General features: G+C 45.2%; 1 protein-coding gene across 1 annotated transcript in view; it reads right to left on the reverse strand.

Annotated features, from left to right (window-relative positions):
- Myo3b (myosin IIIB) overlaps positions 1 to 13,075 on the reverse strand; it is a 334,536-nt gene that overhangs the window by 173,258 nt on the left and 148,203 nt on the right. Inside the window, exons 14-18 of the mRNA XM_051166432.1 lie at positions 11,372 to 11,470; positions 10,898 to 11,012; positions 3,499 to 3,625; positions 2,244 to 2,454; positions 1,191 to 1,338 (exon numbers count right to left, since the gene is read on the reverse strand). Of these exons, the coding sequence (XP_051022389.1) occupies positions 1,191 to 1,338; positions 2,244 to 2,454; positions 3,499 to 3,625; positions 10,898 to 11,012; positions 11,372 to 11,470 (700 nt within the window). The remainder of the gene's footprint in view (positions 1 to 1,190; positions 1,339 to 2,243; positions 2,455 to 3,498; positions 3,626 to 10,897; positions 11,013 to 11,371; positions 11,471 to 13,075) is intronic.

Here is a 13,075-nt window from a genome sequence, read left to right on the forward strand (position 1 = left end):
ACCCCTCAGCCTCCGAGTAGGAAACGCATCACTTAGAAACTCATGGAGGAAACTCATGCCATCTCGGTGACTTCAATGGTTTCATTCCTCTGTTAAAGAAGCATTTAGGAGCAGCGAACTGGGCAATTCCATGTTTCCTAGGGAGAGAAACGGCAGGACTGTGGGGAGACCTAAAGTCATGTATTGTGTAAGGTGAGCAGGTGATGCAGATTCCATAGACATATTCAGAATTTGTGTATCTCCTTACTGTCTTTGTTTTTTTTGGCGGGGGGGGGGGGGGGGGGGGGTTGGTTGTTTGGTTGGTTTTCGTTTTTCGAGACAGGGTTTCTCTGTGTAGCCTTGGTTGTCCTGGACTCGCTTTGTAGACCAAACTGGCCTCGAACTCACAGTGATTCACCTGCCTCTGCCTCCCAAGTGCCGGGATGAAAGGCGTGCGCCACCACGCCCGGCTTCCTCACTGTCTTTATGTTTACCTACTCACAGTACAGTCTGCCCAACCCCACCCCCCACCCGCCCCATGCAGGAAGCTGTCTGAGGCACCCCCAGGGCTAGCCCAGGTGGTTCTGTTCCCTGTTACTTTCTCATGAAATAGAATATTGCTAAGGTTAATGCTGCAGGAGGGAGGCCCTGGCATCTTGGGGCCACTAGCTTCTCAGATTGTCAAATTCACTATTGAGCTGGGTGGGGGAGTAGACATGCATGTGTAGAAATTCAAGAACATACCTTCCTGCTCCCTGGAGACACCCCTCCATTACTGGGGAACAGGGTACAGAGACAATGGAAGATGGTGGTGGTGGGTATGGGCTCCTAGGATCCGTGTCTTGGACTCAGGGTCACCCTGTGTCTTTTTGGATACTATTATAGACGTTTTTTTTAGCCCAAACAGAAGAGAATGAAACATATTCAACAATATAAATGGAAGAATTTTGGAGGAAGAGTTAAATGTGTGGTCTGCCACCAGCTCCACTTAATATACGTTTCCACAGAAATCTGGGCCTTTTTTCTTACAGACTAACTTTAGACTGTTTATTCTGACAGGACTGTCTTGCCAGTGGTTTTTCTGTAGTCTTTTACCTGACAGCCTGACTAACCAGGTTTTTGCCTCAAATTGTGGGCAGCCTGGCAGTCTCCCCCAATCTCCTCTCTCTCCCCTCCGCCCCACTAGTCTTAGCTTCGGAGTCAACTGCTACCTGTTCAAGAGCAAACACGTGCTGATTGAAGTAGTATTGGACCTGCTCGTTGGCGATGTTTATGCAGAGCTGTTCAAAGGAATTCCTCTGGAAATCCTCAAAGCCAAAAATGTCCAGGATGCCCACACTCATCCTGTCCCCTGCACTGCTGTGAGAGAGAAGGAAAACAAGTCAGGAGGCGTTGCGGCTACCTGCCACTGAGAATACAAGTCCACGTGTCTGCCATCGTGGACATCCACTCAGGGAGAGATATCTCCTTGGGGACAATTGTTTGAAACTTTTAATTAAAAGAAAAATTTTTTTTGAAAATGAAAAAACTAAATAGAATCTTCTAAGAATAGAATCTTTTAAAATCTTATTCAGAGCCAGGCATGGTGACACATACCTGTAACCTCAGTGCTTGAGAAGCCAAGACACGATTGTCAGGAGTTCAAGGTCAGCCTGTGCTACAGAGCCAGACCCCGCCTCATTTTAAAAAAGAGGTAACGGAACAATACTCTGCTCAGAAGCATCTGTGCGGATCACACAAAAAGGGGCCTTGGCTTCCCCTACATATTCTCCTATCTAACCCCCAACAACGCGCTTGGAAGGAGAGTTCAGAATTTAACTGTGTCGATTCCTCTACAATATAGAAAAAAACACTAAAGCTCAGGAGAGCCAAGGGAGTACTCAAGAGAGTACAAGAGAAAGAGTCTATGCTTTAACGTCTTCACAAAATGTTTCATTTATTTCCAAAAATGCCCCAAGGAGGACGACGTGTTAACTTCACAGAGGTGAAAAGTGGCAGAGCACTCACTGATGACGCTGTGGATGGCAGACGTGGACCTGGTTTCCCCAGCTGCCTGCTAAGCCTCCTCCCTGCAATGGCTCCATCAGTCATCCTCTCGGGAGTAAGGGCTCAACTCTCCTGGTTCCCACTGATGCTTTCAAAGGCTAAAGCTGGAGCCCTTCGGCTAAAGGAAACCCAAGTAGACCTAAGGTTCCCTCCTGCAAACTCTAAAGAGACACCGGCAGAGGACTGGCGCCCAGGCCTCTGCTTCCCAGCGGACTTGCCATGTGTTTTTATCTGGCTGCAGAAGTGTGTTGATGCGATTCACAATCCAGCTGAAAAGCCTCCCATAGAGGGCCTTCGACATAGCGTCCCTGACGTCTGCAGCCCTGTCCACGGTGTTGGCTCGGACGATGGTCTCACCACGCGTGACCACGCAGTGGGACGTGAGGGCCTCCTGGAGCTCTTCGGAGCTGATGCAGAGCACGCAGGCAGCTGTAACAAAGAGTAAGTGTGATCCGAGACATGGGGCCACCCTTCACACAGCCCATGCCAGCCAGCACCTGCAGAATCCACTGTGGGCCAGGCTCTGTTCCAGAGGGTTCATGCTCAAGACAGACAAGCAAGCTCCCTAACTCTAAGGAGCATCTGGATTGGACAGCACAGCCCTCAAACTTAGTAAGAAAAGGTGTGAGGGAGGGGGCTGAGGAGGGAGAGGAAGCAGTCTTTTATCAAATAAACTGCAAGAGTAGACAATCACAAACACATAGGGTAGTAAAGACCCTAAATAGACTGCTGCAAGTTAACACAGAAAGGATTTTTTGTTTGTCTGGTCTGGTTTTTTTTTTTATTTTTTCCGAGACAGAGTTTCTCTGTATGTACCCTTGGCTGTCCTGGAACTCACTCTGTAGACCAGGCTGCTCTCGAACTCAGAGATCCGCCGACTTCTGCCACTCAAGTGTTTAGGTTAAAAGTGTGTGCCACCACCGCCAGGCCAAAAGGGTTTTGTTTTGTTTTGTTTTTAAATCAGTGATTTGGGGGCCGATGTCTCACTCTGTAGCCTAGGCTGGCCTTAGATCCTGCCTCCTCCTGCGTCCTCTTGCCCAGCACTGTGGGTGCAGGTATGCAGCATCTCATCCAGGAGTTGTTTTATATCCATAGAGTCCTCACCCTTTAATCGGGATTGCTAGTAGAACTTACAAAATAGGGCCGTGCTACTTTCTCACTTATGGATGCCGATTCCATGAACTCATAATGGGGCCAAACTTTAACATTTCTTTTTTTAAGATGCAAATGATTTTGAAAACCAGACAAGGCGGAGAGCTACTGGGTAAAGTTCCTTGCTGCAGGCTGCTGTTCTGCAGAAAAGTCATCTGCAGCATAGGGGTGGAGGCTGCTGCTCGACAGGATTACTTCCGGGAACTGTTGGCTAGTGGAACCCTCTAGAGCCAGTGGGAGGATGAGTCACAGCTGCGTTGTCACACTGTGGACACGAAAGGCACACGCACTTTGGCAAGGGAGCACACAAGCATCAGTTACCATTTTTCAAAGCTTCCACGTTGGGAACTTCACTTTTATCGGTTTGGTGCTGAGAGCAAATAGCCGCAAACTCAATGTTGCCGATATTCAAAATCCCAGCCAGAATCCTGTACACGGAATGCACCTCCTGGAAAGGACATCAAGAGCCATGCTTGGAGGTCATGACCAAGCAAACTAACCAAGTCACTCACCCTTTAGTTGAAAAGACCATAGCTACCCCTCAAACTCTGCTCTCCCTTTTTCTAAATGCACGCCATCTCCCCAGTCTTCCTGAAGTTAGAGGTGGCAACGCCACGGAGCATTAACACTGAGACGAGTGAAATGGTGTGTGTTCCCTTGGGTTCCAGGCCCTGTGGGTGTGAGCACACTTCCTCTGTGCTTTCTTTCTTTCTCGCTGTTGCCGGCTAGAACGCCCAGCAACCCGGCCTCAACCATGTCCACCAAAGGACCACGTGGATGGTGCTGTTCTGCCACCTGGCATGGTGACCAAGAGGGAAGTGACCTTCTTTGTCCTTTAACTCACTCTTTCACCTTTTACTCTCATTAATCCCAGCTTCCAAATTCAGAAATGGGCCTTTCTTCAGAACAACAGATTAGACAGTCCCCCACTTCCTTTGGATATAGCTGTTTGTAAAATATTCCGAGGGTGGGATGCGGGCACCCATTCATGGCTTACTAGCATCTCTCAGAGTTAGAAGTTGTAACTATGCATGGAGTGAGCACTAAAAGACTCACTAGAAATATTATGATGTAAAGAAGAAATAAGTATATTTTGTCTCTGCCTCCAGTTTCTAGCAGAAGAGTTTCTAAAATTGTCTGGGTGAACCAGCTTTGTTGTGACAGCAAGTGCCTTTCGGCCATGCCGGTGTTTACGTTAATAAGTGGATTTTCGTGGACTTCTAGATAAGACTGGCACCTGCAGAAACTGGTAGCTTAGGGGGGACCAGGGTTAGAGCTCTTTGCTCCTCCATCCCAACAAACTCTGGGGAGGGATAGGCTCCAGACTGAGCTAATCACCAACGACCAATAAATAATCAGGTGTGTGTGTGTGTGTGTGTGTGTGTGTGTGTGTGTGTGTGTGTGTTGTAAACATCACAAAAACTCTAAACAAGCTAAGAGAGCTTCCAAATTGGTAAATCCATAGAGGTGCTGGCAGGGTGGCAAGGCCAGGGGTCATGAGTTCCTTACTAAATACTGCACGTTCATTTCTTTTCTTTCTTTTTTTTTTTTTTTTTTTTTTTTTGTCCCTGGGTTATAACCTTTATAATAAGTCTGCAACTTTAAGTAAAATGGTTTCCTGAATTCTGTGAACTGTTACACCAACTAATCAAGCTATAGAATAAGGTCACTGTAACTTTATCACCAGTCGGAAGTCAGAAGCCTGGGGTTTCCAACTGGTGTCTGAAGTGGGGTCAGTCTTGTGGGACTGAACCCTTAGCTTGGAGCCTCTGATGATAACTCTGGATAATAGATTGAGTAGAGCTGTAGGTCACTGAGCTGGCATAAGACATTAATTGACAGGGAATTTTAGAAAAATAACTCACATATTTGGTGACATAAATTTGAGTAAAATTCATTCAGATTATCTAAGACCTGTTTTCATGTTCAAAGTTGAACGTGTAAGTATCACTAATGGATTTTAAAAAATGCATACTTCATGTACTTAAATTTTACATTTTCTGTGTGTGAAACGATAAAGCATCTAGTCAAGTTTTCTGAGGTTTATGCTAATAAGCAAAACTACTTCCATAAAACATGCTCAAACGGGTTATTTGATTTAATGCTGTACAGAGCAGCCAAGCAATAGGAACTGTCACTAGCCGCTTGATAAATATTGCCTCCCAAACCGAGCCTCCCTCTATACATTACTCAGCAAAGCCCAAAAGCTGAACACAGGCTGTAACACTGACATCTACTGGATGCCTGATAATGCTACAAAGACAAATGAGAACGCTAAGCCAGCGTCTGCTGTAGATAGCCATTGCTCTCCCTACTTCTAAATCAAGGGCAAGGTATCATATTGTAGAGTTCAGGAATCACTGTTTAATCACACAACTTAAAAGTGGCTAAGGAGAACACCTACCAAATGGGGTTTTAGACCTTGCCTGGACTTAACATGACAGCCCCCTCATTACTGTAATCAACACAGGGCAAGTCTTGCCCTGTGCATCAAGTGACTCCCCACAGAGGTAGATCTGAGAGTTTGGAGCCAGGGCAATAGAAGTGAGTTCTGCATCTGCCGTGTCTTTAATCAGACTCCTCAAGGGGTTGTTTAAAACACCTTACTCCTAAGAAAAAGTGCACACACACAGTTCCTGCTGTACAATCCATGGCATCTCCCTTCTATATAATATGACAAACCTCACTCAAAAGATTTATTTATTATTTATACAGCATGTGTGCCTGCATGCCAGAAGAGGGCACCAGATCTCATTATAGATGGTTGTGAACCACCATGTGGTTGCTGGGAATTGAACTCAGGACCTTTGGAAGAGCAGACAGTGTTTTTAATTGCTGAGCCATCTCTCCAGCCCCTCAAAATGAGTTTTATCAAGAAGGTTTAGCAAGCCCTCCAACCCACTCATCCCAAGACACTGCTGAGCAGGAATTTAGTCTATGCCACTGGTCAATGACCATGGGCGAGGGAAGAGTGTATCTCCACTGACGCCCTCTCTTCTCAAATGGTTCTTCTTAGGGCAAGTGTTGCCTAGACAGAATTGAGGCCAAGTTCAAAGTTAAGAAGTCCTTGACGTTGATTTGCTGAAACCACTCTGGTCTGGCTCCCAGGCACCTTGGGCCTCTGTCTTTCTTGCACCTCCCTAGAAATTTACTTCCTCTCTTTCGTTTCTCAAAATCTCTACTTTTCACCAGTTCTGCCTTAACCACCGGATCAGGGTCAGCTGAGGATTATAACGTCTGCCTTACCTCCTTGGCAGGGGCTCGTGACATTTACTGCCTTGAAAGTCAGCGCATCATATCTTCGAGACTTTCAGCTTCTATTTTAATACATAATACTCTTTAGAATCTCTCTTCAGAAGTATTATTTTGATCCGTGGTACGTTTTGAAGAAAGAGAAGAAATTTTGCCCTGAACTCTAAGGCCTAGAACCCTAACCTCTGTGTCTGCGGTACATACCCACTTTCTGTCATCATAGGCAGCATCCAGGTTTTCATGCAGTTCTAAATATTATAAGTCAACTTACACAGTATGTTAGGGTAATGCTTGTACCTGCAGGGCCAGTATCATTTAAAATTAAACAGAAAGAGTATAGTTTGGCTCAAGGCATAGAAATTAAAGATAACCAATCTTCTCAGTTGGGTTTAAGGTCAAATCCGAGTCCCTTGCACAGAGCCTCCATTGTTACTAGAGGGCTTCATGGTGCTCCCCGGGCCGGGCGTTTCTTTGAGTGCTTTTGGCTCAGGTCCTGGACTTCAAATTCACCCTCCCAAGTCCACACTAAGGTCCGCACACCATAATTTTGTTGAACGGTTTTGTGGGGGAAGAGGGGACAAGCAAACAAAAAAACAAACTTGAGAAGTTCCCACAGGGAACTAGGAACCTTCTAAGAAAGGACTCAACATACAATTTTAATTGAATTGGCCAGTTCATTTAAGCTTTGTTGAGAAATGACTGGCAGAAAATCGTCAGAGAAAGTGTGTCCCATCAGCTATTTGGCATCTGCTGCCTGACTCCACACAGCCGAGTCTTTCTGGATTTAGTCATGGTGCTGTGGCTTTATTAACACAACACAAGGTGAACAGAAACAGATCATACAGGTCTGCAAAGATAGATCATAGATTTTAGGGCCAGGGAGATAAAATCCATCTTCTTTCTTGCATTTCGGAAGCTACTAATTAACTTAGGTTTGTTATTCCCAAATGAATTAATGTGGGACACAGGGAAGATATGCACAGTGACACACAGGCACTCCCCTGTTATACAGTGACACACTGCCACATCCCTGTTATACACTGGAGAGATACAGTGACACACTGCCACATCCCTGTTATACACTGGAGAGATACAGTGACACACTGCCACATCCCTGTTATACACTGGAGAGATACAGTGACACACTGCCACATCCCTGTAATACACTGGAGAGATACAGTGACACACTGCCACATCCCTGTAATACACTGGAGAGATATAGTGACACACTGCCACATCCCTGTAATACACTGGAGAAATATAGTGACACACTACCATATCCCTGTAATACACTGGAGAGATGCAGTGACACACTGCCACATCCCAGTAATACACTGGAGAGATACAGTGACACACTGCCACATCCCTGTAATACACTGGAGAAAATACAGTGACACACTGCCATATCCCTGTAATATACTGGAGAGATGCAGTGACACATGCCACATAGCTCTGTAATACACTGGAGAGATACAGTGACACACTGCCACCTCCCTGTTATACACTGGAGAAATACAGTGACACACTGCCACATCCCTGTAAAACACTGGAGAGATACAGTGACACACTGCCACATCCCTGTAAAACACTGGAGAGATACAGTGACACACTGCCACATCCCTGTTATACACTGGAGAGATACAGTGACACACTGCCACATCCCTGTAATACACTGGAGAGATACAGTGACACACTGCCACATCCCTGTAATACACTGGAGAGATATAGTGACACACTGCCACATCCCTGTAATACACTGGAGAAATATAGTGACATACTACCATATCCCTGTAATACACTGGAGAGATGCAGTGACACATGCCACATAGCCCTGTAATACACTGGAGAGATGCAGTGACACACTGCCACATCCCAGTAATACACTGGAGAGATACAGTGACACACTGCCACATCCCTGTAATACACTGGAGAAAATACAGTGACACACTGCCATATCCCTGTAATATACTGGAGAGATGCAGTGACACATGCCACATAGCTCTGTAATACACTGGAGAGATACAGTAACACACTGCCACCTCCCTGTTATACACTGGAGAGATACAGTGACACACTGCCACATCCCTGTTATACACTGGAGAGATACAGTGACACACTGCCACATCCCTGTATTACACTGGAGAGATGCAGTGACACACTGCCACATCCCTGTAATACACTGGAGAGATGCAGTGACACACTGCCACATCCCTGTTATACACTGGAGAGATACAGTGACACACTGCCACATCCCTGTTATACACTGGAGAGATGCAGTGACACACTGCCACATCCCTGTTATACACTGGAGAGATGCAGTGACACACTGCCACATCTGTTACACTGGGAAGGTGTATACAATGACATATCATCATACTCCTGTTTTATACTGGGGAGATACACACAGGGACACACACACAGTGACATACTACCACACTCCTGCTACACACCAGGGAGAAGATACACAGTAAAAGGCCATTATACTCCTGTTATTCCCTGACCAAGCACAAATGGAGAATTTTTGCTATTTTCTCATTTCTTTTCATATCCACTTATGCTGTCATTTTTTTTTCCTTTTATTGTACCCACCACCCCATGCTTAGGAATGGCCCACTTCAATGACATACATGGGAATGCTTAACTGCTACTCTCTTAAATTTATTGTTAAATCATTAGCATCTGCTTTATTACCAGCAGCTATGCTGGCTAGGTTTTACATCAACCCAACACAGACTAGAGTCATTTCAGAAGAGGGAACCTCCACTGAGAAAACGGAGCCACTAGATGTGTCTGTAGCCAAGCCAGTGGTACATTTTTCGGGATTGATGACTAATGTAGAAGAGCCCAGTGCACTGTGGGCAGTATTATCCATGGGTTGGTGCTTAAGAAAGCAGGCTGAGCAAGCCACGAGGAGCAAGCCTGTAGGTATCATTGGTCCATGGCTTCTGTATCAGTTTCCTGCCTCCAGGTCCCTGCCCCGAGTTCCCTAGACAAGCTTTAAAATGAGATAAACCCTTCCCTCCCCGAGTTGCTTTTAGTCATGGTATTTTATCACAGCAATAGAAACCCTAAGACAGAAGCCTACTTCTATCAGAATAATACCAGTGTTCTGAAGCCACGGCCAACTGCATCATAGCGTTCTATCACCATCTTTCATTTATTGAAAACAAACTATCATCTCATCTCCAAGGGCTCCTTTTCCCCTGGATGCTGTCCCCTTTTTAAGAACATATGTCCCACCCTTTGGCATGATCTCAGCCATGGACTTGTACTTTAAACAGCTTCATTTCCACCTCTGCCATCAACTCTTTTGGTGACGTGTAATTGATAAAAATGAGCACTGCAGGTTAGTCACCATAAAAATCCTTTAATGCAGGAACCTGTTAAACTGGCCCCGAAGGAGCTGAGAGAAATATATTTCTATTTTTAATCTTAATTTTTGGGAAAAATCACCCTATCTGTTCATGGTATGTTCGAGGCCAACAACAATGAAATGAACAGCTAGCTAGAAACAATAGGAAAGAAAGAAAGAAAGAAAGAAAGAAAGAAAGAAAGAAAGAAAGGAAGGAAGAAAGGTATTATTAGGACTAAAATCAACTATGCTAGGGAGAAAGGACCAGCAAAGTCACTGGATTACAGAAGCAATCTTCACCAGAGTGGCTGTCCCAAGGTAAACAGTATTTTGTAAACAATCCCCTAAGACTTTACAATCTAGCCTTCCTCCTAATCACTCAGCCCCTTTGCCAGCAAAGCGAAAGAACCTGCATGTTCTTACAAAATTGATGGCATGAAGCCCAGAAGCTACGAAATAGTGCCGCATGGAACAATATCTGATCCTAGAGCTATAAATACCATGTGTCAACCCTAGCATATATTTAAGAGAGCAAGCCCATATGGAGTATGGCGAAAGTGGCATTATGCCTACAGCCATAGTTAACAATGCGCAAGTGTGCCAGGGGGAAAGTGGCTGCAGGGATGTTGGGAGAATTTTAATTAGTTTGTCATATGCATTAAGAGCTACTTGCAAAAATACATTCCAGGGCTAGGCATAACCTATACACGGCCATGTCCCTCTTTTCAGAAGTAATGTCAACTCAAAATAGGGCAGTATTCTTTTGGCATCTGTTACTATAACCAGGGTGAATTCATGGTAATGGTAACAATTGCTAGGTGTTTGGCCCTACCAATAACAGGTGTGTGCTCTGTCAGTTATACAGCCATGCCTGTCATAATTTATGTTCCTTTGGGCATCTTGTTCCAATTCAGATTCTGCCTCCGTCGTTCTCGGATGGACCAGAGAGTCTGCTTTCTAAGCAAACCCTCAGGGAATGACAAAGTCATGGATCCTTCGACCACATGTCGAGTAGACATACCTTATCTCACAACCGACATGCATTTGACAGCTGCCCAGCGAGCTAGACCGCGCGTGCCTTCTCTCACATCCGTCTCCGGACCGGCCGGCACGTACCTTGTCAGTGAATCCAATAATCCTGAAGCAATGCTGAATTGCTTCAAACTGTCTCCGGTAAGACTCCTTGGAAGTGATGTCCTGCATGGCTCTCCCAGCCTCGTCAGCTATATATCTGAATAAATCGGAACATGGCACAACACAGTAAACACTCACTTAGCAAACAGCACCATAGTCCAGGGCGAGGGACGCCTGGCCTTCTCTTCCTTTAGCAGGCTAATACTGTGACTGAGAAAAGATGGCTGCAGTTGAGCTTCTGATCACTCTTAAAAAATAAATAAATTACACACACGCACACACACACACACGTGCTGATATGTGGTTCTTGCCCCCTCCTCTTGTATATTTAACTTAACAGAATGAGTCTCCTTCCATTTTCTTCTAGATTTGTCAACTGCTTAGTGGAACACTCATTCAAACTTTACCAGCAACCTCCTCTCCACCACCAGCAAGGGGTCCTACGATAAAACTCACCTAGGAGGCTTTTCCTCAGGAAGCTTGAACTCAGAAAGTCTCTTTTGGTGATAAAGACCAGCATAAATATAATAAAATATGTGAAAGTTTTTCTCTCCCCTGGAAAAAAAAAATTGAGAAAGAAGCTTTTTTTTTTTTTTAATAGCATATTCCAGGCTTTCCAGATCTAAGTAGCTGATTCTAATCCTTTTCTGCACAAAATATTATTTTGTAACAAATTTACATAAGTGGGCAATTAAGTATGTTTCACCCTATTGCAAAAAAAAAAAGTCAAAAGTGGTAAATGCAGTAGTCATCACAACAGCACACTACCAAGCGTGTCTGTAAGCTGCAGGAAGTTCTAGCTGTTTAGGTAGCAGCGCAGGCTGCATGGACAATCTCTCCATGCAGCTCCTGATCCTGCGCCTCTGTGGCTTCAGAGTGAGAACTCCAGCCTACAGCAACCAGCTACCTGCTCTGCTGGAGCCCCAGGCAGGAAATGTGTGGGAGTCTCTCAGAAAGAATTGGCTTCAGAGCTATCCTTTGGTCTCTCCCAAGGTGTTAGGCTTTCAGACATCCCTAAAAATGTCATTCCTCCTTCCCTGAATGCCTCCTGCTGTCACCTGTTTTATCTTTTTCTTTCTTTCTTTCTTTTTTCTTTTTCTTTCTTTCTTTCTTTTTGTTTTGTTTTGTTTTGTTTTGTTTTTTTGAGACAAAGTTTTTCTGTGTAGCCTTGCCTGTCCGAGACTCACTTTGTAGACCAGGCTGGCCTTGAACTCACAGAGATCCATCTGCCTCTGCCTCCCAAGTGCTGGGATTAAAGGCATGTGCCACCACACATGGCTGGCTTTTTCTTTTTTTAATGTGTAGAGGGCATTCCACAAGCAGGTGTCTGTGCATCATGTACGTGCAGTGCCTGTGGAGGCCAGAAGAGGGCGTTGGATCTTTTGGAAGTGGAGTTACAGACATTTGCTAGGTACTACATGGGTGCTAGGAACTGACCCCGGGTTCTCTGCAAGAGCAACTGTTGCTCTTAACTTCTATCTCTCCGTTCCTTGCCCGTATCTTCTAGCTGCCCGGTGTGTTCATTATGTCAGCAAATGCTACAGAAGGAACAAGAAACACATGCCTAGACACTGCACAGCAAGTAGCAGTGCTGTGACGCCAAAAAGCATGATCATTTTTTTTGATAGCTCATTTTCATTGCTAGATCACAATGGATTGAGGAGTTTTAGAAGCTAATACTTCAGGACAGTTTTGAAAAGTACTGCCTCTGATCCTCTTCTCTCTGGAAGAAGGCAGTCTTTTGTGCCTTCCCTACGGTGGCAAATCCTGCCGCCCACTAACTTCTCTCTACTGGAAGAAGCCTGGAGTGCTTCCTCCTCTTTCTCCGCTTGCGGCTTGGTCCCACTCCTTCCTTTATCCTCTTCCAGGTGTCCTTGTCTTCCTTAGGCTGTTCGGCCTAATTTATCACTGCTTTCTAGATGCCTCAACTTGCCGTTTCTCACACACTTGTTCACAGGGCATTACTTTATTGCTTTATTTAACTGGTTTTGTTTTTTTTTTTTCTATCACAGGAAGCTGAAGCCTGGATCTTGTACTTTCTAGGCAAATACTGTACCACTAAGCTACATGCCCAGCCATTGGCTTGCTTCTTGTGATCCTCCTGCCTCTACCTCCCCAGGGCTGGAATTACAAGGTGCACGCCACCACGCATGCCAAGCT

Source organism: Acomys russatus, chromosome 24 (genome assembly GCF_903995435.1).
Source record: "Acomys russatus chromosome 24, mAcoRus1.1, whole genome shotgun sequence".
NCBI lineage: Eukaryota > Metazoa > Chordata > Mammalia > Rodentia > Muridae > Acomys > Acomys russatus.